Raw genomic sequence first — 22,720 nt, 5'->3', positions numbered from 1 at the left:
TTTTTTAGCTCATTGTGGAGAGAAAGTGAGAGATATGTTGTGTTTAGTTCACAAGAATGGAAAAAGGAGAAGGGTAAATCGATTTTGGGAGCATTAGGAGCTTCAAATTGGTTGTTCATGGTGGTTGTGGTATTGATGACAATGGCAATCTTGTAATTACTTGAAGATGATGAGGGTGAGAGAGTAAAAATGTCATTTTCGAAAAAAAAAAGAAAAAAAAAATTGATGGCATTTTCGTAAATTATATGAACTTGTGGGGTGAATAGGGCAAAACCAATTTTCAAAAAAAAAGGAGGTTAGTTTTGTGTTTGACTCTAAGTTATAGGTCAATTCTGCAAAAAGCCCAATTATGTTTACTTAATGTAGAAACCCCTAAACTAAAGATTTACCGGTAGTATTGGTAATTATGACCTGTTAGGGTTTACTTCATTGAATAAAGTTAGTTTGGGGGTTTTTACGTTAAATACTTAGTTTGGGAGTTTTTACCCAAAACAAACATACTTGAGGAGTTTTAACGTTAAAAATCCTTAAAAATATAGAATAATATGGGTTTTTGAATAAAATATCATTTAATTCGTATTGTTTGAATAAATATATCGAGTAATTTGGATAATTCATACATTTTAGTTAATAACATGTAGTTAATTTGGCTTTTGTGAAATTGATTTTTAATAATCTCTTATATATTAATTGAGAAACATTACAACATTATTTTGTAGCCACATGTTACCATGAAAATTCAATTCAGAATTTTTAGAAAAATAAATTGGTCAATCTTACCTTATATTATACTTTTTATTAAACTAACTATTAAATTGATAAATTGTATACAAAATAATATTCTCGCACTTTTCTTAAATAAAAGCTACAGAATTGTCTAATATGATTAACGTATATATGACAATTAATGATTATGAATGATAAATATTTGATAATATTTTCTGTATCTTAGGTTTTTTTTTGTTTAATTTTATATTATTAAAAGATATTAGAGAAATATCATAGGATATCACAAAAAAAATTTTGTCATAAATATAGACTCTAAATATCAAAATGACCAAAATGTTTCATTAAAGAGGTAAATATACATTTATACCCCTAGAGTTAACTAATCCAAACCTTATGGTTTAGAATTAAGGGGTGGGGATTTGGGATTGAGATTTAAAATTTTATAAAATAAAAAATAATATTAAAATTTTGAAAATAAAAATTTTAAAAATAGTTTCAAAAAGTATTTTCGAATTAAAAAAAGAAAATTTAAAAAAAAATAAAAAAAAAATCGAAAAAAAATTCAAAATAAAAAATTATAAAAATGTTCGAATTTGAAAACATATAATCTAAAACTATAAAAATAAATTAATTTTTTTATATATCTAGGGTATTATATCATTTTTATCTATTAAATGAAACATTTTGATCATTTTCCTCCTTGTGATCTATTTTTGTGACCAAAACTTGAAAATTGTCTATTTAGGAGAATTACCCAAGATATTAAACAACTACATTAACCATATAATAAAAAAAATTAATATATTTTTATATGTTATATTTTAAATTTTTAAAACGACTATATATTAATAAAAATGTTAAATGTCTCACACTATTTTGTGATCAATGGTTTAACTTTTTTTGGTAATAACAAGATACAAATGATCATAAATCGTATTAATATGAAGTCTCATTTACTAGACATTCATATTATATAATAATATAGTTTAAAATTAAACTATATAACATAGAATAATACTTAAATATGATAATTTCTAAATTTGTATCGAAAAAGTATTGAAACTTAAATATTTTAATTTTGAAATTTGCATTAAAAAAATCACACCTTAGAAATTTTATGTTTATCATATGAATATGAATTTTCAAAATATCTACTCTATTAAAATAGAGTCATTATTTTATCTACCATAAAAAAGTCTATATGTTAGACCATTAACTAAAAAAATAACAAAATATCCTAATTTTATGCATATATGATATTTTCCTAACTAAAAGAAATATAAATTTAAACAATATCATTTCCGGTAAAGTCTAATTCATTTCTATTATGCAATTATTTTTTAATTCTTTACCATATTTTAGTCTAGGCCAGATTTTATGTATTTTTGGGTAATTCATTTGGAAATTATATAGTATAACCGAGTTCTTTTAAAAATTATCATATTGAGTTTTTATAGATAACAAAATAAATGATAATTTATTGGTTGTATCATTTCTATTCTTGATTTTTATAGTAAAAATAAAAACACAAAATTAAAATATAATACACTAAATTAAAAATATTTTCAAAATATTATAATAGATAATTTAAAATTTAGTTACACAAAAATATTTCAAGAATACAAACTTAAAAAAAATACCAATATATACAATTTTCAAAATAATGATTACATAAATAAAAATTGTTATAATATATATATATATATATATATTAAAATTTATTTTATATTTTAATTATTATACTAAAAACAAAATCTATCCGCACGGACGTGCCGGTTCAACTCTAGTTTATATTAAAATATTGTATATTTATGTCCACGTCATTGAAATTTAGTTATATACCATATAAAATAAATAAAATAATTGTTTTGATTTATTTACCAAAAAGTATCGTAAATAAACAAGATGTATTGTTTTGATTTATGTATTTACTACAATTTAATTATATACATAATACATAAATGAATACAAATAAATAATAATAGATAGAAATTAGATTTATATATAACATTTATCTCGCGCAATAACCCGGATCTTAAGCTAGTAATAGATATTTAGGATATAAAAATTTGGTTTATAAAATTTAGTTTTAGGAATTTGATTATTTTAAAACTTAATATAATTAACATTTTTTCTATAAATTGTATTTTGACTATTCCGTAGTCACTCAGTTTTTGGTTTGACTTTGATTTTTCGAGTCTGGAGTATTTGTAATTTATCAACTCGATTTTGTTTTTTTTACATGATGCTAATCCATGCTACTGGACAAAGAATCCAGATTAAATAACAGTCAATTTTACTAGGCCCGAGACGGATCGAGTATCAAAGCAATTTTAAGCTATCTGGATCCGGATCTTTTTTCCGGCGGATCCATAATTCTACTATCTTTATTCGGATCCGGGGTTCTCGGATATCCGGATGTCGGATATCCTTCTGAAAATTGTAATATTCGGCGGATATCCGGATCCAGATTTGGATCCTTAAAATAAATAAAAAATAATATCAATATATATAAAATATTAACAATAATTTAAAAATAAAAATATATATAATGTTTTTTAATTATTTCTATGTATAATATTACAAAATTTACATAAAATTAATATAATATTATAAAAATGAAAATATATTTAATAAAATTAATTTATATATATATATTACTATTTTTGAAATAGTTATTAATAAAACTTGTAGATCCGGATATCCGGAAAAAAATATAAAATATCCGGATCCGGCTTTGACAGATCCAACATTTTACTATCCGGATCCGGATTCGCTCCTCCAGATATCTGGATTTTCGGATCGGATCTAGATCGAATCTCGGATCAAATCCGAATCTCGAATAAAAGTTCGAAGCCTAAATTTTACAGTGATGCAGGTGTATTACTCTCTATCGTTCCGTCCGCCTTAATTAATATATGTTTCCCTTTTACTATTTCCTTTACTTCTTTCTGCTTCTTCTTGTAATAAGTGGTTTGTTTCATAATCACAACTCCTGTAAAACGAAAAAGCAAATTTGTACCAAAAATGGATTAGCATCATCAAATAAGGAAAATGGCTTTTGTTGTTTAATCATTTTTTTTAACTTTGTTTAATCATGTTAATCTGTCTACTTCCTTGATTTACCTTGAGTAGATTGCATAATATATAAACATAGTAAAAGTGGTTAATGAATTTTAACAAAATAATGATTAAACCAAATGGAAAATATTCTATATTCGTTCGGAACGTCTCAAACTTTATAAATATGATATTCTTTTTTTCTTTGGTCAACAATAATATTTTCAGTAAATAATATAAAATCAAATTAGTTCATAAATATAGTATACAATTATTCATGTTATAGTCAAATAAAATTGTAGAGAATGAAGTTCAGTAAATCAAGCAGTTCTATGTTTTCGAACCCAAGAAATGTCATTTCATGACACCCTCTTTGTCATCTTATTCGCCATCTCTGTCATTGATGTATGGTTTTTCTTACTATTATCTCCCAAATTTGATTTGCACATCATCTTGTATAGTAGGTTTTTGTTCTGATTGATTATGTTATACTATTTTGCATGTTTCATTCTATTTTAACATATTCTTAGTGTTAGTATAAATTGACCACGTTAGCTCACGTTAAAAGATGAGCATATATTTGCATGGTGTAAGGGGTTACCATTGCGTTGGATGCACGATCACACGTGGAAAAGTAATTTATCGTCTAGTTTTGTGACAAATTAGCATGTCTCCCAAAATAATCCTTCATGGTTAGTTTCTTAAACTTTAACTTATAATGGGTATATAGCTAAATTCACTCTTTTTATCAGATATTTTTATAGAATTTAAAATAAAATATAGATGTAATTTAATGAATAAGTAAAACATGTTTTAAATGCATTTTAGTGGCATAGGTAAGTAAATCAAAATTTTAAAACATATTCGCATAGACCACCATATACAATCATCCTCACTCACTAACGTCGTTATTACCAACATAAACCGCTATCCCCGATGGTCTAGAACATCATGTCAGTGATGTCAACACACTCGCTTGAATTCAGCTTTGATTCCATTTATAATGCTCGGACCGCCACCGTCAGTGCACCTCCACGTCTGCTTTCTTGGCTTGGATTCATTCGCGTTCAACGGCCGGTGCGTAAATTATTGAATTCACGGAAAAATTCTTTACCCACAGCTCGGAATTAGGAGCCACGTGAGTCGCTAACAAATCTGTCCAAAATGAACCCAATTTTATATTCAAGATTTCATGTTCCATATCCTCGATATTTTTTAAACAATTATATCCCGAAACACTTTTTTATTAGGTTGAAATGTAAATCTAAGCCAAAATTTGTACTACAACTCCAATATCAAGGGAAATAATTTGATTTCAACATAATATCTAGATAACAAACAGAAAGAGACCTAATACAACTGTTGTTTGAAAACAATTGATCTGCTTAGACCTCTAGGGATATTGAATTCCAATTACATTGTCCGGTTATTAAGATACTATTTGGCCAAAACTAAGGTGTTGTTTTAGATTTAGTTTTTTTTTTTTTGAAAAATCATTCATTCACCCAATCAAAATTAACATAAATATAGTTTTTAAGTCAGGAAAACTAGCTGCTTTAAATTTTCACTAATTTGGAATTGCATCACACAACACTCTCGTTTTCAACTATTTTATTTTCTTTTAATAATATTACTAAAATCATGAAATTTACAAAACACAGAAACTCAAATAAACCAAAATATATTATCTAAAACCAAAACCAAAAAACCATTGTAAGAATTACAAACAATATTGAAAGTTAAATGAAAAAGAACTGGGGGTTTCTCCTCCATAAAGCATTTAGGCAACTATTATTGTAATCGTAGGAGGAGAATTTTAACTATAATCCCTCCATTGACAAAATAAGTCCTTCATTCACTAACCACTGCAAGTTGATTAATTTATGTCTCACATATTTTATATGCTAAAGCTAAAGTAACCTATATATACGTAATTAGGGAAAACAAAATGATTGATTATAAGCTTTATTAGATAGAGACACAATAATCCATGCATGTAACATATAAGACTATTATGTGAAAATAAAAATATTTTAGTCAAAAAAGAAGAAGATTAAAATAAAATAAAAAATAAAGGAGAAACGTTAACAGAGAGGAGATCGTTGAGGAATGCCTTTGCGCCGATTGATGCAGGCTGAGATATCGTCAGGATCCTCCGAAACTGCTTTATAACTATTAGCCGATTTGGCACAGAAGCAGAAACCGGTTCGCTTTTTTCTAACGACGTGGGTGGTAGTTGCAGCGTCTCTTAGTTCGGATGAAGTCGACGACCAGCTCATGGACTCATCACCATCCACGACCGTTGATCGTGGAGTCTCGTAGGCAGCCATATCATCATCTGCTAGTAAATCTTGTGGGATGATGTAGTCTGGACCTAGGGTAAGAGAGTGACATGGCTTCAGGAATGGAGTAATGTCCCCGTAACTTTTCATCACGAACTCCACCTGCAGATATATAAAAATGGGTTTAAGAATATTATAAATAAATAGCCATACAATTACGGATTTTATTCATGTCTTAATTATAAATACATAGTTCAAAGACAAGATTTAAAAATCCAAAGATACATAAATAAATAATTTAATATTGTGCATAATTGGGTTATATTAGTTGTCCAATAATTTTTCGAAATCCTTTGACAAAAATTTTGTTAAAAAAAATTGAAATTCTCATATTTGTACAACTTCGGATTTAAAACATTCCAGGGGATGGCCCATGTACTTTAGTTTAGTCACAACATATAGATAATTTCAAAAGAAAAGTGGTAGATAATCAAATAAGTAAATCAGTTCAGGAAAGATCAGCTTTTCCACTCATGCATAGAAAACGAACAAACTCATGTTTCAGAAAACGAATAAACTCATTTTTCAGAAAACGAATAAACTCTGAAGGCAGACTGACATACTTAATGTGTTAAATAAGTATATGTGTATACATGTATCAAAACTATACAGTTTCGTAATGTGAGAATCGGATAATAAGCAGAACCGAGTCTAATATTATATTATGTAGGACTAAAGGTAATGAAATAACCTTACAACCCAAGGAGCAATGGATAAAAGGTTCTTGAAGACTTCGGTCACATGAAGTGCAATAGTTGCCAGCTCCTTTGAATTGTCTATTTTGTGGTCTCTTCTTGATGAACACTACTTTTGCGCTATTTATTGTATAAGCCTGTCCACAGTTTACCCGCAAACGAATTTCTATATAAATATATATATATATATATATATATATATATATATATATATATGTATAACTGTATTGAGACTAAGAATACGTTACTTACTTGAACGTTAGAGCAGTCGATGAGTCTCTGAAGATCTTCAAGCCGAACAACATCGTGATACACATAGCGGCGAACCTGAAGGAGTCTGTGATATCTATGCGAGGGTACACAGTGAGGGCATAGACTGATGCAACAATCGAGACAACACACGTTCTTCTCATTCTTCTTTGCCGTCTCATGGTATGGACATCCTGCGAAGAATTTCTCTGCGTAAAGCGCATCCAACCATGCGGGTTTCTGAATTCCCTAACACACACCATTTACACAACTTATAATTATTTAAGTAAACAAAAATACATTTTCATACCACAATTCGGTAGCTTCTTATATCCATATTCGTATCTATAGAACGTACCAATGATTCTATACATTTACAAGGTGTCAAGATGAACATTAAGCCACAATTATAAGGAATATGGTATGATTACTTAGAATAGTATAGTTAAGTAACGGAGATGAAAGTGAGAGATTTAACACTTCAGCTGGTACCAAATTGAACAAAAAAGAGTAGAAAAAGTTAACCTACCATGAGGACACAACTCAAAGTAACTAAGCTTTGGAAGATGGAATTTTGGCCACTACTCACCACAAAGAGTAATAATAGGAAGAGAGACAGACAGGTCAGTGGGGTTTGAGATGGTAGGATTTATGGAGGATCACAAGAGAGAGAGAGAAATATCATATTAAATTATTCCTCGAAAATATAACTCTTTTTATTTAAATTTGGTTTGTTGTTTATTAGTGTTGGTGAGATGAGAGAAAAAAAGGAGAGAGAGAGAGAGAGGGGAACGTGGGAGCTGTTTCCGTGTCTCCTACTTTTAGCATATATTTATTTGGTCATCTCCTTGGCTTGAGAGCTCGGTTAGGTTAAACCCTCCTTGAAGAAGCTGCTCTACTTCCATTTTTTATTTTATCATTTTATCTTATAGTTCTTCATTTTATGATCAAGCAGATATATGAGTTTCCACCGGAGGAGCAGTTGCCTCGTTGGTTTAGACTAGGGATCAACTTTCTTCTAGTGTGAAATTATTAGTTTCATATGTGGCCACGCGAATATGAGCTCATGCTTACGGCCCATTTGAATACCTGGGAGAAGATCCATCTATGGGTTGCATCTTTCATCCGGAGATTAAGTCTATATCTTTAATAGATCCGGGTTTAACCCTTTTAGTTTACCAAAAAATATAAGAGATAACCGGATGATTCTCCAAGTGTTTTAAGGATTTGTTTTGATAATCATTACTTCATTAGCCAATCGACGAAAATATCAAACTACTTTCCCTTTCGTTTCTAAAATGTTTTAAAATAAATTGTTTCAAAAAGTTACATGTATCAATTTTAAAATGTAATTTTAACCAACATTTGTGTAGATATTCATATAAGGTTACAAATTCTGAAATATTTACTGTGGATTTGATAAACATTGAATATTGATGGACGAGTCAAATTATTGCCTAGTAATAATATTACAATAGTAGTGTTCTAAATAGAAGCTATGAACCTAGTAGGGCTAAAGAAAAATAATGAACTATATAGATCTCTGTATTGCAATCCTTAAACCTTTAACTAGTACCAATATAGCCTGTACATATTAATGATTAATAGATACAAATGTAACACTATGTATTCAACAGCTTACGTATGCTTATACTTTGTAAATATGATACCAGTATTTCTCTATGCATGTAAATTACTTAGGATACTTCTATCTACTAAAGCCTCACATATTTTTGGTTCCACCAATTTAGATTCATGGAAACAAGCCACCGTCAAATTCTTAGTATATTTTATATTTAAATCACTTGTTTTATGCCTGATAAAATAATATATCGGTCTAATAGGAGTAGAAATGTACAGAGCATATGGTTAATAATAATTTTAGTAATTTATTAGTTACAATAACCAAGGAGAAAACATCAAGAAAAAGATTCGTCAGTCTTACGCCAACTTGTTCTATTTTATTGGCAAAAACGTCTAAATGGTACTGGTAAAAAATAACGTCTGAATGGTACTTCTTGTATTGGCAGACGATTATATTTAATATGTAACCATATTAAATAATAGAATGAATGTTTTACAGGAAATTAAGGAAGATTAATTTGGTGTATATATTTAAAATATTATTTTTAAATTCTTATTCTACTAATAATATTTTAATCATCAGTTCTGCAAAAATTATCGATAACAGTTTGAAACATGATTGTATATTTATAGCCTATTTATATTTTACGATCCAAATAAATTTTAATTTCATATTCTTCTTATATTTCATATATCTATTAGATAGTATAATTTTAGCTTATGTACAAAATAATACAGTAGCAAAATCATAAATAAGTGAAAGTTATTTTACATGATATCGTGATATTTGATTTAATAACACGCAATAATAACCCGATTTATATATGATTTTATCCTCCCTTCATCCTTCATTTTCCAAACTAGATCTCCCTACAAAAAATTATCAATGGTGGTTCATTGTCCTGGACATTAAACTCTCTCCAAAATCATGCTACAGTTTGATTGTTCTTCGTTAATTTACCGTAAAGAGGTATTTTTAAGACCGTCTCTTACCTTGTTTCATTATTATTTTTTCTTCATATTATTTAATTTTTTTTATTTCTTGCAATGAAATAATGAATAATTTTATTTCAAATTTGAAGATATATTGTTCACATCTTGATTTATTAAAAGATTATTTTTTTAATTATAATGTGGTCTTTAACATTTACTTTTTATTTTGTCAAAATAATCTATATTACTGCAGAAGACACTAAAATTCCTCAATTCCGACCAAAAAAATAACAGAGAATCTTCAAAAAAATTCAACAAAACTCTATCAAAAAGACATATAGAAAAGCCGTCATGATTCTATAGGGAATTCCCGACAAATTCATTATGTTGGAAAATCATCCAAAATTCCTAACAATTTTCCAAAGAAAATAGTATGTCAAAAAATTACCGATGGAATTCCCAAAAAAATTATGTGTTAGTTAACCGTTGTAATTCTCAATGGATTTCCAAAGATTATTTATATTATAAAAATTAAATAAAATTTGACCAGATTAAAGTTAGGGCAATTCTCTAAAATAGTTTTTTTTTAAGTTTTTATCGCAAAAATGGTTTTCAATAAAGAAAATGACCAAAATATTTTATTTTGAAAATTTTAATTTTAACTTTTTATTTTAAAAATTTGAAACCATATCTTCAAAACCCCACCCCTTAACTCTAAACCCTAATTCTAGATTAGTTAACCCAAATGTATAAATCAATTTTTACTCTTCAATAAAACTTCTTTTGATCATTTTTCTAATTGAAAGTTATTTTTCCGTGACAAAAACTAAAAATATATGCTATCTCAGAGAATTTCTCTTAAAGTTATGGATTAGGTCCCTTTACACTTTAAAATTATAAAAGTAAAAATATTAAAAATTAGTCCATTTTAATTTTAATGATTTATATTTCTATGAAAATATATTATTCCGTAAAATATAAATATTATAACTTAATGCAATACATATTGAACTAAAATGATTATTTTGTTAAAACTAAAATATTAATTTTTAAAAATATTACGTCCTCATGTTATATAATACAGATAAAAATTTTACATAACTAAAAATGTTTTATATAGTATGGATTAGAATTTTCTTCAAAACAAAAAAAAAATCCCATTAAAAACTATTTAATAGTCGTATACAAAAAATTTAGGGTAAATTATAAGAACTCGTAAAATCAAATATTTTAAATTTATAATCAAACAAGTAATAAAATGAGGATATAAGCCTTTGACAGAGTGTCCACGTAAGCGAAAATAATCGGCCAATGAGAAACTATATTTTTGGCATGTCACCTCCTCTATTTGTTTTTACAAAATTATTCTTTAACTTTTTACTTAAACAATTATAACCGAAAATATTTTTTTAGTGAAATATATTATTATATGAATATAATTATATTTTTTATTTACTTATTAGTTTGAAAAGAAATATTTAGTGTAAATAATATCATAATTTTATAAAGTACAAAAATAAATTGGGTTGGTTTTCAACTTTCACAAATAAAAATTATTACTTGTAAACTTAGAAAATAATATATCAAGAATATTCTTTTACAGGAGAGAAAATAGAATACATCAGAGACAAATTTATCTCTATTATGAAATTCCTCTATTTTAGAGAAAAGAATAAAAGAATACATTGGAGATAGTCTAAGGCATGACCGACGTAAATGATCGACGTTGAGATTTCAGCTTTTCTGATTCTTACTATTTTAATGTTTCAATATAATTTGAATATTCCCTTTGCTTTATAATATAATGGTTTAAAAGTATTTTTGTTTCACTATATAAACTATTTTTATATTTCAATGTAACTTTATACTTATTGAATATTGTGTGGCAATTTAAATTATTTAAATTACTGTGTAATTGATTAAATTTATATATTAACTGACAGTTTTCTAAAGTAATAACTTTTAAAAATTACATATTTTAATTAAAACTGGAGGATATAAGCCTCAGATAGAGTGTCCACGTAGGCGAAAATAATCGGCCAATGAGAAACTATATTTTTACCATGTCAGCTCATCTATTTGTTTTTACAAAATGATCCTTTAACTTTTTAGTTAAACAATTATAACCGAAAATATTTTTTTAGGGAAATATATTATTTATATAAATATAATTATATATATATTTTTTTACATAATAGTTTGTAAAGAAATATTTAGTGTAAATAATATCGTAATTTTATAAAATGTTAAAATAAATTGGGCTGATTTTCAACTTTCACAAATAAAAAATATTATTTGTAAACATAGAAAAAAATATATCAAGAATATTCTTTTTTATGAGAGAAAATAGAAAAATACATTGGAGACAAATTCATGTCTATTATGAAATTCCTCTATTTTAGAAAAAAAAATAGAGGAATACATTGGAGATGGACTAAGGCATGACCGACGTAAATGATCGATGTTGAGATTTCAGTTTTTCTGATTCTTATTATTCTAATGTTTCAATATAATTTAAATATTCCCTTTGTTTTATAATATAATGGTTTAAAAGTTTTTTTTGTTTCACTATATAAATTGTTTTTATATTTCAATGTAACTTTATATTTATTAGATATTGTGTGGCCAATTAAATTATGTAAATTACTGTGTAATTGATTAAATTTAAATATTAAATTACAGTTTTCTAAAGTAATAACTTTTCTAAAGTAATAACTTTTAAATATTACAGATTTTAATTAAAATTGATTACATTTTGAAACAGATAGAGTAATCTATAAACTAATTCTATATAGGTATGAAGACAAAATTGTAAAATGGTATCACCTTGAATTTCTCTCATTATGTGCATTCCTAATTGGAAGGAGATAATCAGCATCTAATATTATGATACTTTCAGTATATTAGAAATGATCGAACCGTAAACCAATTAAGGATGATGTAAGGAAGACATAAAGATGTATTTTAAGTTATCACAAATATATAATCAATTGACAACAACTTAATTCTGTCAACCGTAAGACAACAGAGAAGAGTTTCCATACATTCTAATATTATAATATTTCACTATATTAGTGGCTAAATCAGTTTTTTCTAGGACAAATACTCACTCAATTCTTGGAGTTTAAGCTTTTCTATCTGATGATATTAGTAGTTTGGTTCCCAAAAAAAAAAACGGTTGAACTGTACATTGTAATTGGAGAAAGAAAACAAACAAAAATCAACCGAAAACTTTTAAGGTATATGAAACAAAAATTAGAAATAGCAATTCTCTACAATTAAAGAATAAGACAATAAAATTGTAAAAATACAAAATAAAACAAAAAATATACACAAAAAGAAAGATTTAGTAAAATAAAATCATAATATAATTTCCATAATTGATAGTGGTCAGTTACACTAAAAAATCTAAATTTATAACATACACAGTTTTATTTACATTTTTACACCTATATCTAATTAAAATGATTCTAAAAAAAGTGCCAACGGCACGTAACAATGTGTTATTAAATATACAAACTACAAATTAAATATGCTCAACGCAAACACACATAAAAATGAGACATCATATTTGGATATATTTAAATAAATAATTTTGAATATATAATATTCTTGATAATTTTAAAATTACTTAAAAAGAAAATAAATTATTAAAAAATTAATATACAAATAAAACTAAANNAAAATAATAAATGAATAAAAAATATATTATGTTAATAAAATAGATTTTAGATTTTAAAGACTTCTAATTCATGTAATATTACAAAATTCAAAATTTGTTTATTAAAATTAATATTTTACCATTAGATATATTAAAATAATATTCTAGATCGATATTCAATTGTCAGTTTTCAACTATTACACGTAAAAAAATATTATTAAGTAAGCTTTTTTTTTAAAATGTGGTTTTATATTTTAAGTAGGTTATTGGAGTACTTTTTCATTTTGTGAATTTATTCGAGATGAGATTCCGATCTTTTAAACTAAGATAATTTATGTTATATACATAATTATATTTTTTTACATAACTCTAAAATCTCGGATTTGATTCTTCATATTTTATTATTTAATTGTGTTACATATAATAGAAATACTTACTTAAAACTAAAAATATAAAAAAAAAATCAAATTTAAAAATTAGTTATATATAATTTAATATACAAAGATTCACATACAAATAAAAATGATAAATGTAACAAATTTAAATATAGTATCCGCGCGTATCGCGGAGAAAAGATCTAGTTTACATAAAAGAAAATTTTTGTTAGCCAAAATATAATTCCACCTTTAAAAACGCATGACAAAATCTCATAAATACTCATCATTTTTAGAACTCTTTGTATTATACTATGCCAAAAAAAATAATCACTTTTTTCACAAAAAAAAAAAAAAAACAAATAATCACACTCTTAAACTAACAAAAAAACTCCTAGCTATTAGTAGTATTGGATCATACATGTTAAAATCCGAAACGAAAAACTTATGATACTTATAAACCGAAAATATATTTGGCATTTTGAAAGAGCGATTTAAAACTGGTATTATATTAAAATAAACATTAAAATTTAGACTAAAATATTTATTTTGGACTTCAATTTATATTTTCAAGTCTCATTTTTTGGTGTTTATTTGGATTTTTGAATTATCTAGATACTCAATTCGATTGGTAAAAAACTTTGGGTTCAGGATTATTTTATACCTATCTATGGAATCAAATCGGGTAATTTTATTCAGGTTTTTCTATATCTCGTGGTTTTTGCCCATGCCCCACTCTGAACATTTTAAAAAAAATCTAGCCAAAGAGAAATTAGATACTACTATACTAAGGTTATAAAAACAATCTCATAAATCAGTTTCTGCAAGCAAATTCATACTAAATACTAAGCGAGTTCCATACCAACCCACATTGGCCCTGCAAATAACTCCCACGAGTATTATTCGTTTATCTACAAACTCTTTTTCTACATCAACCAGAATCCTGAGATGCATCCAACATGACCAGGTACTCATTTATAGCTTCGACCTCCTTGTCAAGATTGATATCATAAGCCGACAAAGCGTCAACCTTTGCAATCTCATCTGCTATGTCTCCTTCTACCTCAAGGTCCCGCTCTTCCTCCTCACCGTTGCTTGGAATCTCATCCGCCGTATCATCTTCCATCTCAGAGTCCTTTGCCTCCGCAACAATTTCATGGTTGGTGCTGCTAGTTGCACCGCCATTTTCTGTGAAAGCAGAACCTGAGGCAGAGGCGGTTCCGGGGTTTGCTGCTGGCGAAGATAGTAGCCTTTGGATTATATCTTCTCGTTTGCCACCAACCTCCAAAGCAGACGTTGCTGCAGTGCAAATGTAGAGAGATGTAATGAGATATAGTCAATATAAGAGAACTGAAGAAACAAATCGGGATGGGAAAAGTACCTTGTCCTCGTTCAAAGCCCATTGAAACAAGCTCGTCAACTGTTATGCCTACTTGTTGTTCTTGACGTTTTCTTTTCCTCGATTCAATGTAAACCTGTATACTCGAATTAACTTCAGGGCTTGTAAGTGCATCAAGGGCTTTCTGAAAATCGTTCTCATGTCTCCGGAGGGATTCAGCAGCAAGATCCCTTGCATATCTGCAAAGGCGAGCGTTTCAAAAAAAGGCATTGCAAAAAACACCAAAGCCAATAGTAACTTCCAAAGCTAACCACTCCTATTAATATATAAGGGAGCCTTAAGGGCGTTCTAATAGCAAAAATAATATTTCCACTTACTTCTTAGCAAAACTATAAAGTAGCAGTATAAAACGGTAGATCTATTTGTAGTGCATTTCTTACCCAATCAAGACGAGCCTGTCAAGCATCTGCATATCAACAGCTTTGTTCATGGGTGTCACTCCATACGTCTTCTGCTCACTGAAATATCAGCTCTAGTTTTAGTTATTTAGTTAAATATCACATAACTATAATAATTTTAAACATACAATATCTCCTTTTGTCTCTGGAGATCGTCCTTGTGCTTTTGAGCTCTTTTGGCCCTCTCTTCAATGAGGAAATCAACAGAAGTCGCAATATCCTTATTGTTCAGTCGCAAAGCTCTCTTAGCGTCCTTCTCATGGAAGCCCATACCCATAACTACGGACAGCGTTTCATCGGGTATTTGTAGCTGCATAACAATCCACAACAACAAATATTTAACTCCGTAACAATTGAACACTATCAGCAAGAGTGAATTTACTACAGGATACATACACCACTCACTGACCTGCAACAGTTTAGCATGGGCGGACTTGAGAGCATTCAAGGCTTTGTCATTTTGACCAGTGTGATATGCCACCACACCTTCTAGCAACTCCAGTCTCACATATCTAGCCAGTAGAAACAACAAGTCTTCTTTAACAAAGCTGTGTAAAACTACTCTGCAGATAATAACTGATATAAATGAAACAGAGCTCACAGTGCTAATTCAGGACATTGGCCAGCTTGAAGGAGTCTGACACGAGAGAGGTCCTTCCCATGAGAACGCTCGAGCCCTTTCCTTGCTTTCACTAGCCGAAAGCCAGCATCTGACAAGCATTTGAGGTCCCGGAGCAAGAAATAGCACCACACAATGTCGATTTCCATAATAGGGATGTTGTCCACAAGCTGTAAGATAATACAAGCGAGTTGAGTTCATTAGCGCCTTGAGTTTACGTAAGGACATTAAGGAAAGGATAGGGAAAAGACCTCGAGAATCTTGGGATCACAGAGCAAGAAAGATTCCTACGAATCACACAAACAAATCAGAAACAAGGCAAAGAAAAAAACTTGATTCCCAGCAAGCAAGAAGTTGCAGCTTACCTCAGCCATGGCAAGAACTTCAAGAGCATCAACATACAAGCCCGTCTCTATTAGACTTTTTGCCTTAGCATGTAACATAAGACCCATCATTGTTGCACTGTGGAGCAAACAAAAATAAAAAGAACAAATTTCATTCGCAAAAAAAGTTAGGGATGGTTTCAACCAGATTGAGCAATAATAATAATAATAATACCTCTGATCAGTCTCTGATCCAAACTTGACTTGCTGACCTCCCTGATCTTCCAGCTCTATGTTATAATCTTCCATCGGTAACGAACCATCCACGTGTCTCTTCGATAACGCCGTAGCTGCAGCTCTGTACAAGATTCAACATATCAAATTTTGAAACCCTAAAATTCTATCAAGACTCAGATTGATCACCAACTCGCAAAAAAAAAATTAACAACTAAACGCTACCGAATTGGAGAAAACTTAAAGACTCACTTGAGACGGGAGAGGCGTCTCGACCTCTCTTCCTCGGCCATGATCGCCTTGCCTTCGTCTGGTGCCGCGCCTCGGCTTGAGAGGATCTTCGAGTTTTCCTTGATACCTAACTGGGCGAGGGTCTTAGGATCATCGTCCCCGTCGTCGGCTTTGAGGATTTTTCCGGCACAGATTAGTTTGATTGATTCGGGATCGAGGCCCGATCGGTTAGCTACTTCGTCTCTGAGCATGGTGAGAGTCCAGCTGTCGAGTTCCACCTCTAAGATGCCTCCCCATGTCCCCGCAACCTTGAGTTTCGTCATATTTGATCAGTCGCCTTCTGTTATTTAGGTTTTTGAGAATTTGTAAAAGAATCTTTTAGATTAAGTGCGTATTTATACGATTTGTTTTGCTAGGGGTTTAATATGTGTTTAATTTATATATAAGAAAATACAAAACCTAGTTTAGCTAAAAACCCTTCAACTTCCTCTCTTTCTCAAAACCAACCACGACTTTACGCAAATAATCTTAAAATAAGTCAACGTTTGTTTATAAGTCAACAGATTCGTTTAAGTAATAAAAAAGTTTTGCAGAAGATAATGCCAGGGGAGGTGTATTGAACTAATGATTTTAGAATGTTTGGTGGATTCAACAATAACTGGGATTTAAAGTGAATTTAAGAGATAACTATTTGATTTTGTTTGGATTTTTATAAAAGTCGGTACTTTGGTAAGATTTTTTTGTTTAAATTTCAGAGTGGTTTAGGTGATTTATATTCTTCTGAATGTATGTAGAGGTGTTAGAGCTTATGAATCAATTGAAACTTTCAATTCTACGTACACTATATAAACCACGCCTGCTAGACATAATACAAAAGTCAAAAACAAACAGAAAGGAAAAATAAAATCGTCAACTAAAAAATTAGAAACATACAAAAAATTCTAGAAATTTGTTCTTCTGGTAAAATGAAAGTGAATTTTTCCACTAACTCGAGTACGAATAAAAACGTTACTCTCACCAACAAAACAAGCATATACAATACAGACTTCCTCTACAGATTTATATACTTCAAAATGATAAATTTCAGAAGCAAATGAGAACTGCGGGATCCTCTTATCGGATTTAAAGACGAGATGCCCACGGCCATTAACCTTTGAATCCCCAAATTTGTCTTCTAAGAAGAACTGGAATATTTCCGTAGCTTCAAAAAATCTCATCAAAAAACACATGATAGATGTGGTATTTCACTATGTCTATTTTTAAGTAAAAAAGGGTGCAAAGTCATCCGAAATCCTGTTTTTAACAAATTCTTGAAAAGGATAATTTGTTTTGAATAACAGTGGATTTGATTTAAGTTTTATAAGTAGTTGATTCAATAACGGAAGATTTCAAATGATTTTAATAATTTTACATAAATTCCGTATTCAATAACACGAGATTTGATTAAATATTTCGAAATCACTAGTTGAATAACATGAGATTTTAAAGAAAACCCAAAATCTTCTAAAACTCATAGTTAAATACACCCCCCTAAAAATATCTCTAAAGAACTAATGGTTGTCATCGAAATTTCCTTCAAAATGAATTTTAATTTTGTTCCATGGTTGCCTTCGTCATTTACCTCAAAATAGAATATTCTAAGTATATTCTATTATTAATACTTATATTATTAATTCTAATAATGATATGTATTTTAAAAACTTACAAATTAATCCAAATATATTTTTATATTAAATAAATCTTTAATTAAAAACTTACAAATTTGAATTTTGTTCCATGGTTACCCTCGTCATTTTTATTCCACGGTCGCCAAAATCATTTTTGGTCTCCTCTTGTAGTGGTTCTTGCTTGGTACCATGAACCGGAAGTTTAGATATGTTTAGTCTTGTTTCTTTGTGAAGACCAGTGCATCACTTACTCTCTCTTGTGTGGTTTTCAAAGCTTAGAGGTCTAGTTTTTATTCTCTTTCTCAAAGATTGTTTATGGGTTTAGTCGTTTAAATGTAGCAGTGCAAATTAATCTAGTGATTATTGTAATTTTTGTATGTGTTAACTGTTGTTTGGGTTTGCGATTCCTTCTTGTGAACCATGTTTACGAGAATTTAAGGTGTTTCTACTGATTTTTAGATTTTACCCTTGTATGTTTCTCAGTTTTATCAATCAAAGCCAAATGTTAAAAAAAAAAAGAACTACAACCATGAAATAACATAAAAGGATTTCTTAATACGAGCTTCCTTATCTAATCTATCAGCTATCTCATTATACTATTATATTAACATATCGAAATCAAAAGTTCTTCTTCATGATGAGCTCGATAATGTTATCCAATTGGGTTTGGATATGAGAATAGATATGTTACAGAAAGTGTACTTCCGCAAGAAGAATGGAAGAGATGAGCAAGAACAGAAGAAGGAAACAGAGGAGGAAATGGGAGTCAACAAGGAAGTTTGACTTGGGAACAAGGAGACGGAGAGCAAAGATTCATCCCTAGATCCCACAAACTGTGACAAAAAAGAAAATCTCTAGTTCATCTTCTACACAATTTACAAGATCAGACTAAAAAGGAAAGCTTGTAAGTGTAATCCATTTCATAAACCATCAACGTACGTTATCTATTAACCGCGAGCCAGAAACTGCATACTAAACTGGACTTGCACAATTTACAAATTCTCGGACGAAGTCACCCGGCTCAGGTTCTCTGCAATAGCATCTCTGATCCTGCTCGACCCAACATATGCTTCTCCTTCATACCTCCTCGTGTCCTCCTCGCACTCATCATCTTTCATCATCTCACTATCATCACGAGCCACCACACACTCTTCCTGTAAATCACCGTCTCCACAATCCACAAGAAAATTATGCAACAAGCAGCCAGTAGTCACGACAAACGGCAAAAACTCGACCACCTCCGGTTTCCACTTCCTATCGAGAATCCGCCACCGGGTTCGAACCTTAGCAAACGCAATCTCAACGGCACGCAACGCAGCGCGAGCCAAGTTGTTGAATTCGAAACTATCTTCTTCCTCCTCGTTTGAACTGTAAGGAGTCACGAGCCACGGCAACAAAGGAAGACGAGAATCTCCGAGAATGTAACGAGGCACCGATACACCGTCTCCAAGTTCGCACGGAGCTCCTCCATTCAAGAAGCTTCTAGATTCCTCCTCCGCCATGGAGAAAAGCTTGGTTTGCCGGAGGATAGCTTCTGGCTTCATCGTGCTCGGCCATCCAGCTGAGATATCTGCGAATCTGCCGGCGGAATCGACCAATGCTTGAACGATCAGCGACTCGAGAAGCTCCCCGTCTACATCGAATCTCGCGAATCCTAACGCGCCGCAGCAATTGGGGAGCAATCGAGGGGAAAAATCAGGTTTGGGATCGTCGAGCTGCCCTAATTTCTCGTGTACGAGCTTACAGACGGCGAAGAAAGCGCGGGAAGCGTCGGAGACGGAATCGAACCCGAATCGTTGAGCGAGAGAGCTGTAGGAAGCGTTGTGAGCGAGGCGGAAGAGTGTAGCCGCGAGGGAGGATGAAGGAAGGGGCGGAAGATCGGAGGAGGAGAGGACGGAGAGGAGTTTGAAGAAAGTTGGCTTCGACATTCGGAAACAGTGATGCCAGCGAGGATCGTCGTTTTCTGAGGCGGAGTTTACGAAGCGGTGGAACCACGTGGAATTGGAAGTGGAGGTGGAGTGGGAAGGAGCGATTGGGAGAGATGAGAGGAGAGATTCGATGCGGAGAGACTGGGATGGAGGGAGGAAGAGATCGTTGGTTTGGATGAAGGAGCGGGTCGCGGCGGCGGCGGAAGATAGACGGCGAAGCAGTGGGTCGCTCAGAAGGAGTTTTTCGGATTTATTAGTTGGGTTTCTGTGGGATTTTCGTTTTTTGGAATTCACGAACGCGAGACTTCCACTGGCAGGGGATTTCATGGTGGCCGATGAGTTTCCGGCGGCGGCGACCATTGCTTTTGGAAACCAGCGGGATGGGATCAAGTCGGAAGTTTGAAAAGGTCAGCACACTCTCTAGTTTCAGTAACCGGGTTTTGGTTTAGCTTCGGTTCAAGAATTTCATTTTTCTTGTGTGTGTGTGTGTGTTTTTTTTTTGTCAACTAGCGGTTTCATTAAACCAAACCCAATGGACCGAGATACAAGATGGCATGAGGTTTTACAACTAAGAGTCCAAACAGAGATTTTTAAAATTACAGCCCATACGTTTTAATAGAACTCGAGAACGTTCAGAAGCCACGTGCTCATCCATCACTGCACGAATCGAGAGACAGCTTCGACACGTGTTTCGCATACAGTTAGCTGCTATTGCGGCCCCCACCTTGGAGCTTCACCACCAGGAATTTTCTGAGACGCTTCTCGAACTCCTCTCTCCGCCGTAGTATCTCCGGAATTAAAGCAAAGAAAATATGGCCATTTTAGCCTTCGCTCTGCTCAACCACAGCGAAACTCAAGGAGATTTTGCTCGAACCTTTCTCTGTCACATAATATTTAAAACACAGATGCCAAAACACCTTCCGCTCTACCCTCAACTACTTGATTGAAAAGGCCATGGTTAATCGTTAATGCAATCGGGAGAAGCTTCAGTCGATTGAAGAGATATTTTTTGTTGGACCGTTATCAAACGCCAACTCTACTAAATCCTCCTCAGAAACCCATAAAACTCAATCATCCTTCGACAAAGAAGCTTCACCTTAACATGTTCTAGTGGCTAGATGAGCCGGTAAAGTCTGACTCTCATAGAAGGGTGTTCAGTTGAGACGATTAACCCAGTATTCAATCAGAAGCCGAGGGGATAGAGATGAAGTACCGCGAAAGACGAAAGCTATTTACACAAATCCGATTACTCGGAAGGATTATCCGCAGCGGAAGATGATTAACCGTGGGATTTATTCATCACTTCAAAAGATCGCCTAGCGAAAGAGAGATTCCGACTTAGCGGAAGATTGATCGATCCAGAGATCGAAGTATATTACAACACAAACGAACAAAAAAACAAAAGATCGGTGGTGACTGACGACGGAGCTCGCTGCCGGCCACCGAACACGAAGCTTTCTCGGGAAGTTTCTTTTAGTGAGAATTTAGAGCAAAAGATGAGAGAGAAATTATGAAGATGATGGCAGTCGCTCTTCCAAAAGAAAGTTTCGTGAGAAATTCTTCCGGTTTTATAAATTTACTAATCGTTGAACAAAAAAAGAAAAAAAAAATTACTAATCAAAATAAATCGAACCAATTCGGTTTTTAAACTTCCAATCGTCTTCAGAAATACAGCCACATGTTCAACTTGTTGTGAACTACTAGCTCATATGATATCTTTATATTTACTAGAGGCTTTTCCCGGGCGTATTCGTATAAATTTTAATTAAATTAAAAAAATTACAATAACATTTTAATATAAATTGTTATATGTGCTACAATCGATTTTAAACTATTAAATTGGTAAGAAATTTAAATTCGTTTGAATTTATTGATTGCCTTGTGTGTAAAATATTTCATATAGTTTAACTCACAATTTGTTATTAAAGGAAATCATATATAGAATGAGTCAAAGTTAACTAAACCTTGTTATACTTTAAAATACATTTATCTTATTAATTTAGGTTTTGTATAAAACAATTGTAAATTTAAAGCCGATTTAAATTTTGTTTTAACTTTAGAATTATTGAGTTGTAATACCATATTGAACAGTTTCATAACAGAAATTAAATTGAATAAAAAAATTAATCCAAACTAAGGATAATGTTGTTCTCTAAATCAATTTATGAAAATACATAATAAATAAAAATTATAACAGACCAAACCAGTTTTAAGACAATTTTTTAAATAAAACATCAACAGAACTTTATATTTAAATCATATAAACCAATAATAACTCTTTAAATTAAGATATT

The 22,720-nt window shown here is 30.9% G+C and overlaps 3 protein-coding genes across 4 annotated transcripts; all 3 read right to left on the bottom strand.

The window, feature by feature from the left end:
* Window positions 1-5,873: 5,873 nt before the first annotated feature.
* On the bottom strand, window positions 5,874-7,682 carry LOC106334042. The gene is made up of 4 exons (XM_013772406.1): window positions 7,605-7,682; window positions 7,079-7,324; window positions 6,823-6,963; window positions 5,874-6,233 (listed from the first exon to the last, which is right to left on the bottom strand). Exons 1-4 carry the CDS (start codon window positions 7,605-7,607, stop codon window positions 5,874-5,876), a joined length of 750 nt encoding a protein of 249 aa, XP_013627860.1. The 5' UTR covers window positions 7,608-7,682.
* Window positions 7,683-14,385: 6,703 nt separating this feature from the next.
* On the bottom strand, window positions 14,386-17,226 carry LOC106328291 (NEDD8 ultimate buster 1). The gene is made up of 10 exons (XM_013766707.1): window positions 16,853-17,226; window positions 16,602-16,724; window positions 16,409-16,505; window positions 16,295-16,330; window positions 16,026-16,213; window positions 15,834-15,936; window positions 15,553-15,734; window positions 15,407-15,484; window positions 15,009-15,205; window positions 14,386-14,926 (listed from the first exon to the last, which is right to left on the bottom strand). The coding sequence occupies exons 1-10, from the start codon at window positions 17,152-17,154 to the stop codon at window positions 14,559-14,561; spliced, it is 1,674 nt and encodes a 557-aa protein (XP_013622161.1). The 5' UTR covers window positions 17,155-17,226; the 3' UTR covers window positions 14,386-14,558.
* Window positions 17,227-19,122: 1,896 nt separating this feature from the next.
* Window positions 19,123-20,847, bottom strand: LOC106329068. 2 transcript variants are annotated; one of them, XR_001267728.1, is made up of 2 exons: window positions 19,438-20,847; window positions 19,123-19,331 (listed from the first exon to the last, which is right to left on the bottom strand). XR_001267728.1 is itself a non-coding variant. In XM_013767646.1 (1 exon), exon 1 carries the CDS (start codon window positions 20,784-20,786, stop codon window positions 19,491-19,493), a length of 1,296 nt encoding a protein of 431 aa, XP_013623100.1. In that variant the 5' UTR covers window positions 20,787-20,847; the 3' UTR covers window positions 19,259-19,490. The 2 variants fall into 2 exon arrangements, 1 of the variants encoding a protein (XP_013623100.1); XM_013767646.1 differs by having other exon boundaries at window positions 19,259-20,847.
* Window positions 20,848-22,720: the final 1,873 nt, after the last annotated feature.

This window comes from Brassica oleracea, chromosome C3, assembly GCF_000695525.1.
Source record: "Brassica oleracea var. oleracea cultivar TO1000 chromosome C3, BOL, whole genome shotgun sequence".
Taxonomy (NCBI): domain Eukaryota; kingdom Viridiplantae; phylum Streptophyta; class Magnoliopsida; order Brassicales; family Brassicaceae; genus Brassica; species Brassica oleracea.
Note: the sequence above shows the minus strand (reverse complement) of the source record. Positions and strands in the feature narration are given on the sequence as shown.